Source organism: Lepisma saccharinum, chromosome 16 (assembly GCF_977018435.1).
Source record: "Lepisma saccharinum chromosome 16, izLepSacc3.1, whole genome shotgun sequence".
Classification (NCBI taxonomy): Eukaryota; Metazoa; Arthropoda; class Insecta; order Zygentoma; family Lepismatidae; genus Lepisma; species Lepisma saccharinum.
Genome location: NC_139244.1, coordinates 32,961,200 through 32,976,797, shown reverse-complemented (window position 1 = coordinate 32,976,797; position 15,598 = coordinate 32,961,200). Strand labels below are relative to the sequence as shown.

Sequence of the window (15,598 nt, the reverse complement as noted above, 5' to 3'; positions counted from 1 at the left end):
TGTTCACATCACAACTGCCCCCAAAACAGATGCATAAAATGAACTTAGACATAAGTCAGCCGAGCACAATTTAGTTGCATGTAGCAAATTTAAGAGTTTAATCAGCACACTTTTCCTGATTGGGAGGTTGGCAACGCTGGACACATGGTACAAACTGGGCTTCACATCTGTTTCTTGTCCAGGGCGGGGTGTCCAAAGAGGGGAAAGGGAAGGTGAGGGTAGAAAGCATGGTAGAAAGGCAAGGACAACTTGTTCGGAGGGTGAAAAAAAAACATTCCAATCACAGTGTTCTGCAGTTTCATTAGTTTCTCGATTTACTCCGGTTGCATTGTTGTTTTATTGTTATATTTTATCTTGTTTTTTCTTCTCGTTAATTTTTTTTACTGTTCTTTGATTTCTTTGTTGTCTTTTTTTTACTTCTCTTTTAGTGCCGCCACTTTTGGCTAATTTGCGAAGATAGGGAAGAGTGTTGATATGATGAAACTGACGAATGGACACTCAGAAATATCCATGCCCAGGCTGAGATTCGAACCCAGGACCCCTGACGTCGTAGCGTGATGTGCTAACCACTCTGCCACGGGGGTCGGATTTCATTGTTCATTGAGCAAGGGGAATAATGACCTGTATTACTCTGGAATGCTACAAAAACAAGCATAAAAGCCTATTACCGGGCATGTGAAGGAAGAAAGAAGGGGCATCGAAACATTGAGGACTGCCAGTCGAATGACATCTAAAGCATTATTTTAAAATAAAATGAAGAAATACAATTTACGAGTTAGCACACATCAAGAGTTACTATTCAGGTACATTGATAGATGCAAAAATACGTTAGATTTTCAAAAATAACTTTAAAGGTTATATTTTTTTTTATATTTTAATAAAGTCTCATCCATAACAACACGAACTCACACGCCTGTGCCTACCCTTCCAGTGACACCACACTTCGCCACTGATGCCCAGGTTTATTTTAGACATGTTTAAAACATTTTTTAAATTGAATAGTACAGTATTTCAACCAAGCACTTTGTGTCCTTGCTCGACATTATATTGTAAGTTTTAATATACTGGCTGAGCCATGAATAAGTAGCCCAACTCCACAGTACCACATGCCGAGTTTATTGTTCATTTAAATGGGGACCATTTGCATGACAAGTACATTATCAAACCTTTAGAAAAATATATTATGAGAATTATAATGATAATAAAGTAGTAGTTATACATTTCCCACTTGTTAGTTGGTTCAGTCTGGGGCTACTTTTTGTGGACCACTCTATATAATATTTTATTGTATTTACAACAAAATGTGTTTCCGAGAATGCCATGTGCACCACTGCACCATGGGGCCCCATGACTGGCTTCCAATATTTTCACTGAAATTCAATCAATGATAGGATTGTTCCAAATATGTGCTCCTTTAGTACTTTTTACATGTTTCTGAATTTGAAATGTGTTTATTTTATAACTTAAGGCAAGTAACCTAACCACACTAACAAGGCATTCCAAGTGTTTCTTAGGCCTACATTCTGACTTGGGCAGTGGGGAAAAATCATGAATGAAACGTAAAAGTTTGGGAACCCCTGTCAAAGTCGATAATAGGATAGAGTAGTCCGACTGCGGCACCTGTGAAAAATTTTGGACCTTCAAGAATAGCCCACATCAGAGATTTTCAAATAAGGTAACAAAAGGTATTTTAACAAGTTTGTTAAATGTTTACAATGTACTACGTAGAACAGGCCTTAATATTTGATTAAGAGATTCCTTCTTACAACATGTTTTCTTGACTTATGTTTTATTCTTAACAACTGATTAAAACAAAAAAATGCATTGTTTCTTTTGAAGACTGCTGTGATGTACAGAAAAATCATAACTAGAACTAATTGCTATAGATATGAATCCACCCCCTTCCCACAGAATGACGGGGTAGGGTAGTCCAAATTATTATAGCAAAAACTGAAGCAGCTCAAAACATTTCTCCACATATCTTATTTTTTTTGTTTTTTGTACAGATTTACTTGTGTGTAAAAGTTTAACTTGATTGATGCATATTTGGAGGTTGCTCCATTGAACACATCTTTCTTTCCCTTCAGGATAGATTCCCAAATTGTGGAAAAAATTCAAAACATATTGCACGGGTTATTTTTATTTTTGTCCTCTAAAGCAGACTTACCTGTGTGAAATTAACTTAATTGATGCATTCTTCAAGCTCGCACAATTATAAACATCTCTATTTTTTGACGATCGATTCATCATCTACCGAGAGATCTTCGCCAGTTAAATGAATCATGTTCAGAAACTTGAAGCAAGAGATGGTTAGTTATTTGCCACATGCTCTGGATGTCCAACAACCAAGGGATGCTCACAAAGTTCTGTTCCTCTATCTTTTGTTTCTTGGAAGCAGCAATGTCCTTTTGAGCTCCTGGTGCAAATCGTGCTTTGTGGAAGTTAGTTTGAGTTTTTAAGTCCACTTTATGCACAGAAAGGCTTAATCGGGATTGGAGCTATAGTTTAAAGTGTGATCTGAACCACTATGTGTCTCTACCAGGTATCAAACTCAGGTTTCCTGTATTACAAGGTGACGATGTTACCACTATGCCATCGCTTCATCAGGGAGGCTCCTCTGTGGATGAGCAAGTATATGTGCTGAAGTTGGAATAACCATTGCCGTTGGCCCCATGAGAAATCAGGAAAATTTATTTAGCTTTGTTTTTGAGCTGAAATGAAACAGGGGAATGAAGTTCTTGGAATTAGTGCCCCCTTGAATGATATTCCATTTCTGACTTCCTCAAAACTTATACAAATCTGATTGTGGCTACCAATACTTGTGGAGCATTTTGCAGACATCTTTGGTTTCTTTCAGAACATCTTGTTTCACTTTACTATTTTGACGATTAAGTGACCACAGAAATGAAGGAGAGTGAGTGAGATTCTGAATTTACAACGTCCAAGATTTCACCATCCCTGCTCTACGACTGTAGATCACATATAAAGAGGACAATCTGAAATTAGTGAACCTTGTGACAGAAAACTTTATTCTTTGATATATTATGGAGGAAGGTAAAACAAAATCTCACGATCCCGTTTTCAAATTAACTTCTTCACAGAATCTCTCAGATGGAAGTAATCAAGGTGTCTACCACAAACACTAAACAAATTCTTGGCTTAGTTTTTCTTAAAATTTATTTATTCGACCCCTACTAAATTTGGTAATTGGCAATTAAGAAAATAAATATTTATTTTATTTTATTAGAAATCCCTTCCAAACGGTCAGTTAAGATGAAAACTGAAGCCTTATTTAACGGGAGAATTAGACTTCCTTTATCTATTAATGCATCCTGGATTGCATTTGGCAGACTAGCAAAGCTCTGTCACCTAGGCTTGCAGCCAGGGTAATACTCTGTAGGAATTGTGTTCTGTCGCCCACATGCGTATGGGACTCATTTCATCCATCCATCTCTTCGTATCACTATTCATCTCCATGGCTGCGATTAGCCAAAAGTGGAAGAAAAGTGAAATAAAGAATCAATTAATCAGTCATTGTGATAGCAAAAATTCTTGACCACAAGTATAATTTCATGACTTTATCGACTTAGATCACTTTTCCTTGACTGGTAGACAGCATCGGCCTAATCCAAAAGTATAATGAAACAAAAGTTGAAGAGAAATAGTTGCTTCTTTGTATAGTACAAAATGTGCAATCTTAAGAGGGCGGTGGAGTTTGGCGAAGGTCGCCGTGGAAAGTGCTTAAATTTAACATGGGCTTTTTTGCATTTTGTTGAATATAACGTTTTAGGATAAAAATTTGGCGGAAAACACGAAGTAGATGTGAACTTACTTTATGAAACTTTGAGTACATGACACATTTATGCAATTTCAGTTCGATAAATGTTCACAAATTGCATAATTTTTTATCAATTTCCCATAAGGAAATACGTAAATAAGCACAGAATGGTTATACGATTTGTGGGTAGCACCAATGGAAATGGCCATTATGATGCATACTAACGTAATGCTCAACCCTTTTATGACTAAGCTAGGGAGAGCTTTTCTTCCAAAAGTCACTTGCACAGCCCAAAATGATTGTTTAAAAATGTCATGTATTATCGACTGTGAAAGATACGGTCGCTTCAGCCGAATTTCATCTATCATAGTTCGCCACTTGGCCACTAGATGTCTCTATTCGAAAATTGCCTCAGGCTGACGGGGAGGGCTAGTTCGCATGGGTGTTTGAATCCTCTGCACAGCTGGGTTCCATCCCCTGGTCAGCTGTCACAGCATGAATTATTGCCTCTTTCCCAGGCAAGAAACCAAGAAAGCAGAAATACCATGAGTTTGTGTATGAGTGTAGAGAAGCAGAGCATATTTACCGTGAATTGGAACCAATGACACAGTAACTTTATCTCGACCCCTACCGCCAAGGACGTATTTAGGGAGGTCCAGTAGTCCCTACCTCCCCCTGAAAGACTTACCAAGTACAAAAATTAAATAATGAAAATAATGAGATCATAAAATGACTTCAATTAAGTAATGAAAATAAGGCGGTTGTTTAATCGCAAATTGTTTATTTCCGTAAAAATATTGGAAAGCAATAAGACTTTGAATGACAGTACCAAAGAAGATTTATGCAAGAATTATTACCACTTATAATAACATGCAAAATATTACCAGGAATTTTACTTTCGTCAACTGGATCTAACATCATTTTTTTCATACTTAATATATTCTTTATCTATTTCACATTAATTTCCTTGCCAGGGCAGTTTCTATTTTTTTACAAATTTTGCCGACCTTAACTACAATACCTATTCATGTAATAAAAATATATTAATTAATTTAATATAATTATACTTATTTTAACATTATTATTATTATTTTGAAACATTACGTTACGACGCCCCTCCGAAATATATATCTAGATACGTGCCTCATGTTCGATTTGAATAAAATGTAGAAAAGGCGGGGAGAATGGTAGCTCCTCTTTTTACATTTCGATAGTTTTACCTAACATGTAGTACTTTGCGAGTGAACAGTGCAGATAGGAAATACGTGTACACACACACACACACATGCATACATTATTGATGATTCGCAAAGGAACTTCGTTATATTCCCATGCTTGTTCCGCTCACAAATCACATCCTCTCAAAATTACAATACTATTGTTGTTGCTTACATATGTGTGTGTGTGTGTGGTTCCTAGAACTTCACTACTTCCAAGCATAAACTTGATGCGACTCTTACAAAACATTTGTTTTTGGAGTGGAAGGATCATGAAAAGGTCTACTGTTTCTTTGCAAATCTTCAATTAATGTAAAATTTAGTATAAAAACATAATTTTGGCTGACTTGAGATTTAAAGACAAATTATTACTTCGAATTCTTCATTAACAATAACAAAAGTGATATAAAATGTAGGAGGACAAGATTCTTGGCTTGATTGAGAATTACATTTAGAGATTTACAGGTTAGGAAAGGGGAGGGAGAATTCCCTGTCTTCTTCCTCTTCAGTGCGAACCCTTCCTCCTACATTCTACACGTCCATTCAAAATGTCTTCTTAGTTTCGGATATATTTTGCCTCTCCTATAGCATAATGGTAGAGGTGACCCTCGTAATGTCAAAAGGTCCAGAGTTTGGTGCCTGGTGGACGCCCATTACTTCAATCCCACTATAAATGTAGGTCCAGTCCTGATTAGCCTATCTATACATAAAGTAGACTTACAGAAACTCAAGATACTCAAACGACCGGCATAGGGTTGACGGCACTTGGTGCAGTGAGAGTGCCCCCTTTGCCAAATTAAAATTAGGAAAGAAAAACTCATCTTCAGGTGTTCCCCACTTTTTCACCCTTAGATGCTGTTCTGCATCTTGACCGTATGGTGTAAGGCCTCATTTTTTGGGCTCCAGTTACGGGAAGTGCGCAGATTCAAGTCTCCTGGGAGAAGCATAACTTTTCTCCTCATATTTCGGTCAGTCAAACTCGCGGGCCCCATTTGGGTCCCAGCATTCATTAATGGCCTTGGCCCCACTTAACACTTCATGCTTGAAATTATCTATACATTAGTAGTTCTCCAGTTTTCTCTTGATACAAGAACAGACTCATCCAAACTTCAACACATTGACCAATTTTCCCTACACAGGTGTACATTCCATTATAAAGTAGGTGTTGTGTCAACTAAGCAAGCTGATTGACAGCTTACTTCTGAAGTACAAAAATATCTTGCCAGCTGGGGGAGCTCTATACATATAATTTTACCGAATTTCATTTGAATTTAATAAATCCAAATAATAGATAATAGGGTGTTAAAGTTGAAAATAATGAGACACAAAATTTAGTAAGTTCAAATAATGGGGCTATGAGCAATTGTAATTACATATAACGTGGAGGTAGGGATTAGTTATTTAAAGTAATAGTGAGGTAGGGGATTGAATGTAATAGTGGGGTAGGCGATTGAAAGTAATAGTGAGGTAGGGGATTGAAAGTAATAGTGAGGTAGGGGATTGAAAGTAATAGTGAGGTAGGGGATTGAAAGTAATAGTGGGGTAGGCGATTCAATGTAATAGTGGGGTAGGCGATTGAATGTAATAGTGGGGTAGGCGATTGAATGTAATAGTGGGGTAGGCGATTGAATGTAATAGTGAGGTCGGCGACTGAAAGTAATAGGTGGGATAGGCGACTCTGAAAGTAATAGGTGGGATAGGCGACTCTGAAAGTAATAGGTGGGATAGGCGACTCTGAAAGTAATAGGTGGGATATGCGACTCTGAAAGTAATAGGTGGGATATGCGACTCTGAAAGTAATAGGTGGGATAGGCGACTCTGAAAGTAATAGGTGGGATAGGCGACTCTGAAAGTAATAGGTGGGATATGCGACTCTGAAAGTAATAGGTGGGATATGCGACTGAAAGTAATAGGTGGGATATGCGACTGAAAGTAATAGGTGGGATATGCGATTGAAAGTAATAGGTGGGATATGCGATTGAAAGTAATAGGTGGGATAGGCGACTCTGAAAGTAATAGGTGGGATAGGCGACTCTGAAAGTAATAGGTGGGATAGGCGACTCTGAAAGTAATAGGTGGGATAGGCGACTCTGAAAGTAATAGGTGGGATAGGCGACTCTGAAAGTAATAGGTGGGATAGGCGACTCTGAAAGTAATAGGTGGGATATGCGACTCTGAAAGTAATAGGTGGGATATGCGACTCTGAAAGTAATAGGTGGGATAGGCGACTCTGAAAGTAATAGGTGGGATAGGCGACTCTGAAAGTAATAGGTGGGATAGGCGACTCTGAAAGTAATAGGTGGGATATGCGACTCTGAAAGTAATAGGTGGGATATGCGACTGAAAGTAATAGGTGGGATATGCGACTGAAAGTAATAGGTGGGATATGCGACTGAAAGTAATAGGTGGGATATGCGATTGAAAGTAATAGGTGGGATATGCGATTGAAAGTAATAGGTGGGATATGCGATTGAAAGTAATAGGTGTGATAGGCAATTGAAAGTAATAGGTGTGATAGGCAATTGAAAGTAATAGGTGGGATAGGCAATTGAAAGTAATAGGTGGGATAGGCAATTGAAAGTAATAGGTGGGATAGGCAATTGAAAAGTAATAGGTGGGATAGGCAATTGAAAGTAATAGGTGGGATAGGCAATTGAAAAGTAATAGGTGAGATAGGCAATTGAAAAGTAATAGGTGGGATAGGCAATTGAAAGTAATAGGTGGGATAGGCAATTGAAAGTAATGGGGAGGTGCAATTATCTTATCAATTGAAGTTAATGGGGAGGTGCAATTATCTTATCAATTGAAAGTAATGGGGAAGTGGGGATTATCAATTGAAGGTAATGGGGAGGTGGGGATTATCAATTGAAAGTAATGGGGAGGTGGGGATTATCAATTGCCAGGGCACTGGGTGTTCTTTGTGAGTATCCCTTCATCAATTCCATGTAATCACCATTTTATGTCGTGATTAGCCAAAAGTGACAGAAAAGCGACGAAAAATAATCAATCAATCAACGTATCTACACTCTCGGTTAGGTTGATGTCCGCCATCTTGAATTCAACTTTAGAATTTTAAATGGGAAGGGGGTGATATGATATATCAAATCAAGCTAAAATTTCACGACATGCAATGGTGAAGGTTTTTTTTATGTATCTTTAACCAGTAAAAAGTTATGACTGAATTCTTGTACCAATTTGCTCCTTTACGAGGTGTTACAAAAATGCCTTAAAATTTCTTTAGCGAATCTGTAATTCATCAAGATCAAATTGACGTCTAGGGAGAGAAGTTTGCATGTCATTGCACAAGATTTTATTCGGATACATCCATGAAGAGCTGTGCATTATGAATGGTTGTCGCGAACAATTACAGTGTGATGCTTCAATTAAATGAAAAGTCCTTCACAGTGACAAGGCTAATGTTTATGTTCATAAGTAAGTTGGATTTGTAGACCACCCTAATATTGGCACTTAAAAAAGGATGAAGAAAATCTAAATTTAACAAAGAAATTTTATATTCCTGTAGTTTACGGTTATTACAAGCATACGAAAACAGTTTTTCATTGTGACATTTCAGGAGAACACATGCTCCCTTCATCAGACATTTATTTTCATATGCTTTCTGTTTTCTTGTTTACTACAGGAATATAATTCTACAATGCAAGCAATGTGTACATACAAGAAAAAAAGAAATTTTATATTTAGCAAACCCTTGCGGCCACCACAATAGACCGATGTGAATGAAAAAATGTATGTAGCAGTGCTACATTCCTACAACTACGCAATGTTGCATTCAAAATAGGCTTACAGTTCTTGGGGGAAAAATAATGTATGAGAGCAGCAGTGTTGCTAGTTTATGGAAAAAATCTAAATTTTGCTTCTAGCATCAGCCCTATACACTATATGGACCAAATCTGGATGGAAGCACTACAAAAGAGCACCGAGAATATGTAATGTCCATGCCCCAATTTTGAAAACTGGACCTTTGCCCCTTGTAGCACTATTACCAACTTTCAAGCCAATGGCGGGAGTAGCAGTGCTGTCCAAATTTGGGGCGATAGCCGAGAGTACCAAAATGCACTGGCAAAGAAGCAACCAGCACCGCAGACTCAAGTTAGGATATTTGGTTGGTTCGCCTGCCCGTGATAGAAACAAGGTGTATGTAAACAACACAGAGATACCACTCAATTCGTGCGAGGTTCCCAATATCCCTCTCCACTCATTAACAATTCCAAAACTTTGCTCACAGAGTGGAGACCGGAAGCTAATTACTAACATACTTTGCTTAGGACCATTCACTGCCGGAAAACAACCCTTTCACAAGCAATTATGTGAAATGACTCAGTGGTTCAAATTTTAACATTTAATTGTGGCAAATTTACTAACATTTACAAGCACCATCTTTAAACATGTCCGTAAACATTAAAATAATCCCTCCCTCTTTCTGATAACTTCGCTAATCGCAAACGTCAACACATACAATCCAATATAAGCAGTGTCCATCAATCTGGTAACAAACTTGACTCTCCAATCAATAATAATGTACCCACAACATTACAACTTCACCCTAAACACTATGATTCACTTTCTACTGAGATTTCTCGACCCCAAGGGAAACTACCCCTGAATCATTAAACGTTCTGCCAATATTACTTCAAGTCACAATGACCCAATTAATCAAAACTGGAGTGAACTCAACATTTCATTCCTATTTCTCATATAAATTTTCCATCCTGAGTTAAATCCCAAGTATGGTCGACAAGTAGTCCAAATGCATCATAACAAATATTATAGTTCTGCACTGACACTGATAGGAATCACTCCACTTGACGACCCTTTACTTCGAATCAGTCACGTTATTAGATTTGGTCTCTCTCTAGGTCCTTTTCTTTCTGGGAAATCTCTGGAACTAGACAATGCCGTGGGTGATGAATCTTTCTCCTTCTGGTCAAAACAGACCTAGTTTTCTCTCAGGATTCCTCTCTAGACCCATGGTCTGGACATCGATCTGAAAACTGAGTGGCTTCATGCAAACTCTGGAACCCTGCTCTCTGATACATGGCGGGGCAGGTGACAGTCGTCAGAAACTGAACTCTAGGACAACAGCTGCGGGAGTCCAAATTGTGTACTGATTTCACAATGGGGAATTCCAAGTCGCTGATACTCCATGCAAATAATGGAACTGCACATTGGGCCAAGATCTAGGCATTTCCTCATGCACACACTTAAATGCTGAAGCATCCTTTTTGACGAATCCTAACTCAACGGTTGCACTCGACTGAGAAGCAGTGCCTGGCGACGCACTTGACAGTGGAAGAAGGTCAAACACGCACTGATACGTCTGCTGCACTCTTCTGCTTTGCGAAGCACCAGCAGGTAGTGCTGCTGATGCATGACGTCCATCATGAGGGATAGTACAATCCACAGAATAAAGTCTTAGATGCCACATGATTGTGTCAAAGTCACAGGGAGAGTGACACCATCACACCCTGGACCCTTAATTGTAACATATTGTATTATTTCGTTCTCATTTTTACATGTAAAAGTGAAATGTATCTAAAAAAAAAGTGGCGGTTTAGAGGTTATAGCCCATTTTATATGAACTACATAACTCAAAGGTAAAAACAACTTTATCAAACTGCTTGTTAATAACAATAAATATATATTATTTTGTAATCCAAGTATGCCATACCTTCATAATTATACAAATGAACAAAAAGACAATTGAAATATCATTTGCAGTTTTCAGGACATATTGAAATACAACAGTAAATAGTTGCAATTAATTTATTTACAATAAAATGCTATATACATATTGCTTTGTTAAACATATCTATTTTTTTTTGTTAATTTTTATTTTAAAATACAGCCTACTTATTAGTTGTTAATACGGGACTTTATATTTTATTTTAGATTCTATATCAATATATTTGATGTTTATACATATTGGGCAAACACAATTAATTCTGAGATAAGATAACCAATTTTGGAAAATACATGTAACTATTACGCTTCATAACTAATACAGACACATTCAAATATTACGTCAAGATAAAAAACAATAGATATATTAATAAAATTGAGATATAAAAAAATTGGAATTGTATGAAATTAAAACTCTAGCAATTTTATTCATTTTGGTTTTAAATTTTTAAGGAAAAACTTAAAGTTTATATCCGATGTGTCTACTTCCTCATTCGATGTTTCATTAAGAGTTCGAATCTTCTGTTGGTTCTAACTCCTTCTAGCATGTCCTTCTGTTTATTTATCTGGTCTCTGTAAAGAAGAGGGCACATATGTAAAAGTCAAATCCGAAAAAAAAATTGAAAATAATCATAGCTCATCAACCAAAATCAAAAGAAGGTACAACTAGAATGAGATTGTTGGGGAGATTGGTAAGGCTACCATAGTCCACTCATTATCAAGATCTTTTACAGATATATGGCGTCAGAGAAATATCAAAATCAACTTCCAGAATAGGTCTCTGACTTCGAAGACAAACTATATTTTGTAAAGAAAAATACTGCATGTGTATACGCTGTAGAATAAAATTCTAACCAACACTACTTCTATTGGTAGAACCACCCAGGGAAGAATACATTTTTTCCAAAATGTTTGCCCCCAAAAACTGTGGTGCGTATTATGCATGTAATAATTCGGACAGCCAGCAACATGAAACCACACATGTTTTTACTGTCACCGAGTATAACACGTATATATCAACAAACGCAAATACAAATTAACAGGTTGGATTTATTTAGTAACAATAATTTAAAAAATAAACACAGAGTGAAATGAGCATATTCCATGAATTTTTACTTTGTAACTGAATGTTTTGTGACAGAGAAAAGTGGCACCATTGAAGCATGGTATTTGTTGGATGAGAAATAACTGAAAATAACTTCCTGAGCACATCAAACCCATAACATCATTTTAATCGAGTTTTCTTCTACCACAGAATCAACAAGGTGGTTACAGAAATAAAAGCTTTGGCATACTAAACACAGTGGAGGGAGAGGGGGGAGGTGGCGTGGGTTGGTTACTCATTGTATATACAGGATTATATTCTCCTCTTGGTCCACATAGCAACAGGCGACTCATTAAATAGGTATGATGTCATGTGTTCTTGATCAGCCCAGCAACAGCTTTACAACCTACAACTAAGAAAGCAATTTCTCAAACCTGAATTATAGTGCAACATTATATACAAGATAAAATTGTCTCTTGCTTTTCCCCATCAAAAACCAGAGTGGGGGAAGGGAATCCAGAATCTGGAATCTCCAAACACACAGAATCAGGACATACCATCATGACGACTTAACACAAGTGTAACAGACAAACTCAAGATGTTACATCCACAACAACTGAACACTAAACACAGACCAAACCCATTAACTGTGTTAACTATTTTTACAGAAAATTACGAACAAACAAAAGAATATATACAAGTAACATCTACTAACCAGCCTGAAATCAACTATAGGTAAAATTGGTCATATACTTTGTTATACAGTCTGTAAAAAAGAACCGACAGAAAAGGAGATAATATTCAAATCTGTGAAATGCTACAAAGTATTGTATTGTATCCTTGCAGATACCTGAACAATATTTAGGCCCAAAAAAATGACATCCAAATGATGACCATCTTTGTGGATGCACTCCACATTGTCAGCAAAGTTCTGCAGAGTTAACTAAACAATTTGTTGAGGTGTTAATTTTGAAATGAATGCTTCTTCCAGATTAGCAACTGTTCATGGTTTCTTAACATGCTTTTCAGATACCTCCAAAGGAAGAAGTTTCAGACACATCTGGCAATTGCGGTGGCCAGAAAATGTCGCAAGCGCAGGAAATTACATGTCTTTGAAACATGATGGTGAACAACAGCAATCCCAACACTATGGGATATTGCCCCATCCAGATGGATCTACACATGGCATATGGGAATGCAATGTCTGGAATTCTGGTTCCACAAAATTGTACATCAAAATCTGAATTGATGGTAGCAGTACAACTGTCTTCCTCAAAAAACATGGGGCCAATGACCCCAAAATTTACACTCAATCACAGTGACTGAGTCCTTCATGCAACCGTGATGGGTTAGTCACAGACCAACACTGAAACTACCGTTTCTACATGGCTATTATCCACTTATTAGCACCATGCACAGACACCTCCTCCCACACATGAACGTCCGCAGGATTTTTTCCAGGGTGGGGTGGGGGGAAGGAGGCATATTTTCCCTTATAATAGTGATGCCTACTCAAAAAACACTGCTTCAGTCTAAAATTATCATGTTCCTTAAACATCCTCATAATAATTAAAATAATTTATTGTGACAAATGAAATTGTGTGTGAAATATAAGCTTTTTACGTGGACCTTCATTTTAGAGGAGGCTACTATGCTCCCCTCCCAAACGTCCATGCTCCCACAGGCAATGGAAAAGTGTGTACATATCCGACATGCACACCACTATACATGCCCCACTCTCACCCTGACTTTTTTTTTTCCTTCCTGGACTCCACCCACCACCAACTATGCAGTAAACACTGGCCAAGGTACTTTCTCGTCTGTTACCTATCACTTCTTTCTGACTACACTGCAGTAACAAAGCCACCTTTATTGTTCTGTGCTTCTACTGTGAACATGCGGCCAGTCCACAAAATATCAACTTGTGTGTTTAAGTGTTTATTGTACATATTCTTGTTGGCAAAAAAGTAAGTTGCACTTGCTCATAACATTTTGTCGGAAAGAGACATTTTGATGAACGTCCCTGGGAGTACTGCTCAGTCGCTTTGAAAAGGTAGAGTAACTGTTACACTGTGGCTATTAGGGATCAGACACACTCAGTGAAAATGTCATGCCACTTGGAAGTGCATAGTGACTCACTTTCTGTGGGCAACAAGGTGTAACCAGACAGATTCATTGTGAATTGCATGAAGTGTGCAGTGAAAAACAATTTCGTCTCACCCCATTGCACAATGGTGGGTGTTGTTCGAGAATGGTCATATGGATATTGACGACTACTACCAGCAAGAAGGCTTTAAAAGAACATGTTAATGAACTGATTCATAGCCCAGACCTGAAACACTGCAATTATCATGTCTTTGGGCCTAAGAAAGAAGAACTCTCAAAGTGGCAGTATCATTCTGATGAAGTTAAAACATAATGCAAGAATGGTTATCGAAAGTTGGATGGGAATTCTTCAAACAAGGTACTGTACTTTAGACACTCATGTCATGCTACCACAAATGCTTGAACAGACTTCTGGATGGAGAAATGCAATTTTGGTAGTCTACTTTTATGTAATGCAAGAAATGTCATATGATATTTTTTTATGCTAGTGCAACTAACATTTTGACTGATCCACGTATATATATACGGGATAGACAACAATTCTTCAATCAAATTACAAATAACTGAAGCAAACTATTGTTAATAATGCTTTAACTACAGGCACAAGGCTTTTATCATGTCATAAAATTTTACAACAATGCTTTATCTAACAATGACTTCAAGATTATCTTCTATAAATTGTATTTCTTTTAAACTAGATTTTGTTAGGTGCCTTCCTAACGGCTGACTTTGTACTTGATCTTGCAAGTTTTTCAAATAAAGCTGAAATAAGTTAGTTTAAAGTAAAGATTCTTCTCTTTTTTATCATTTGTAATTTGATTTAGCTTATTGATGTACAGTTATTAAATCACAAAAATATTTACTACATACCTCCTTGATACAACAGGAGCCTTCTGGATTATATTCTTAGCAGCTTTCTGTCTGTTGCTCTCCTTTGCCCGGAGAGGACTCCTGAAAGTCAAAGCCCTGCTGCCTGTGAATCGCAAATGAGGCGACCCATTCTCCTTGGCTGTTTTACCTGATGCGACAGAAACTATGTTATTTACATGAAATTGATACAAAGCAGATCTCTTACAATTAATTCATTTACATAAACTTTAGTTTCAAAATACAGGGTGTGGGAAAAAAACTGGCTTTTTATTTAAATGCAACAAAAACTAATACTGTACTATTAGGCAAAAATACAAATGCATCACCATAACAATGTCTGACACTGACAATCAGCAATGGAAATCATCCATGGCATGTTCCAACATATGAGAAGAAATGTTTCTCATAGCTTCAAAATTTTTCACCCAAATCCTGAGTAAGATCATGTCTCCAGAGAAGATATTTTCATCTTTCAGATGGAACCCCACCATTTTTATAGAATGCTCTCAGAGCTACAGCATGTTGAGCTCCATTCCAGCAATCTATCTCTGCAAATGGCAGTAATTGTTGCCAACACCATAAACTCTCCCAATGAAAAAAAAATGCCAAGCCCTGTATATAATTTTCTTACAGAAATTCAGCACCATTCTGAAATTTCAGTAACTTTCGCTGCACCAAATCTGTAGTGAATGTGAAGAATGTGGAAACACTGGCACAAGGAAAACAAACATCAGTGTATAGCAGAGTAATGAGGATGGCTGGGAGCGATTTTCAGTACCTGTCAATGACAATTTTCTTGTAAATGTAAACACACTCTTCCAAAGCTGCGATAGATTTGAAGGGAAAGAAGTCGTAGGTATCATCATTTCGGTTTATATTTTC

General features: G+C 37.3%; 1 protein-coding gene across 1 annotated transcript in view; it reads right to left on the bottom strand.

The window, feature by feature from the left end:
• Positions 1 to 10,765: 10,765 nt before the first annotated feature.
• LOC146000006 (uncharacterized) overlaps positions 10,766 to 15,598 on the bottom strand; it is a 77,033-nt gene continuing 72,200 nt past the window's right edge. The window contains exons 11-12 of the mRNA XM_083137310.1: positions 14,717 to 14,864; positions 10,766 to 11,268 (exon numbers count right to left, since the gene is read on the bottom strand). Coding sequence (XP_082993436.1) covers positions 11,178 to 11,268; positions 14,717 to 14,864 — 239 coding nt within the window. The 3' untranslated portion in view covers positions 10,766 to 11,177. The remainder of the gene's footprint in view (positions 11,269 to 14,716; positions 14,865 to 15,598) is intronic.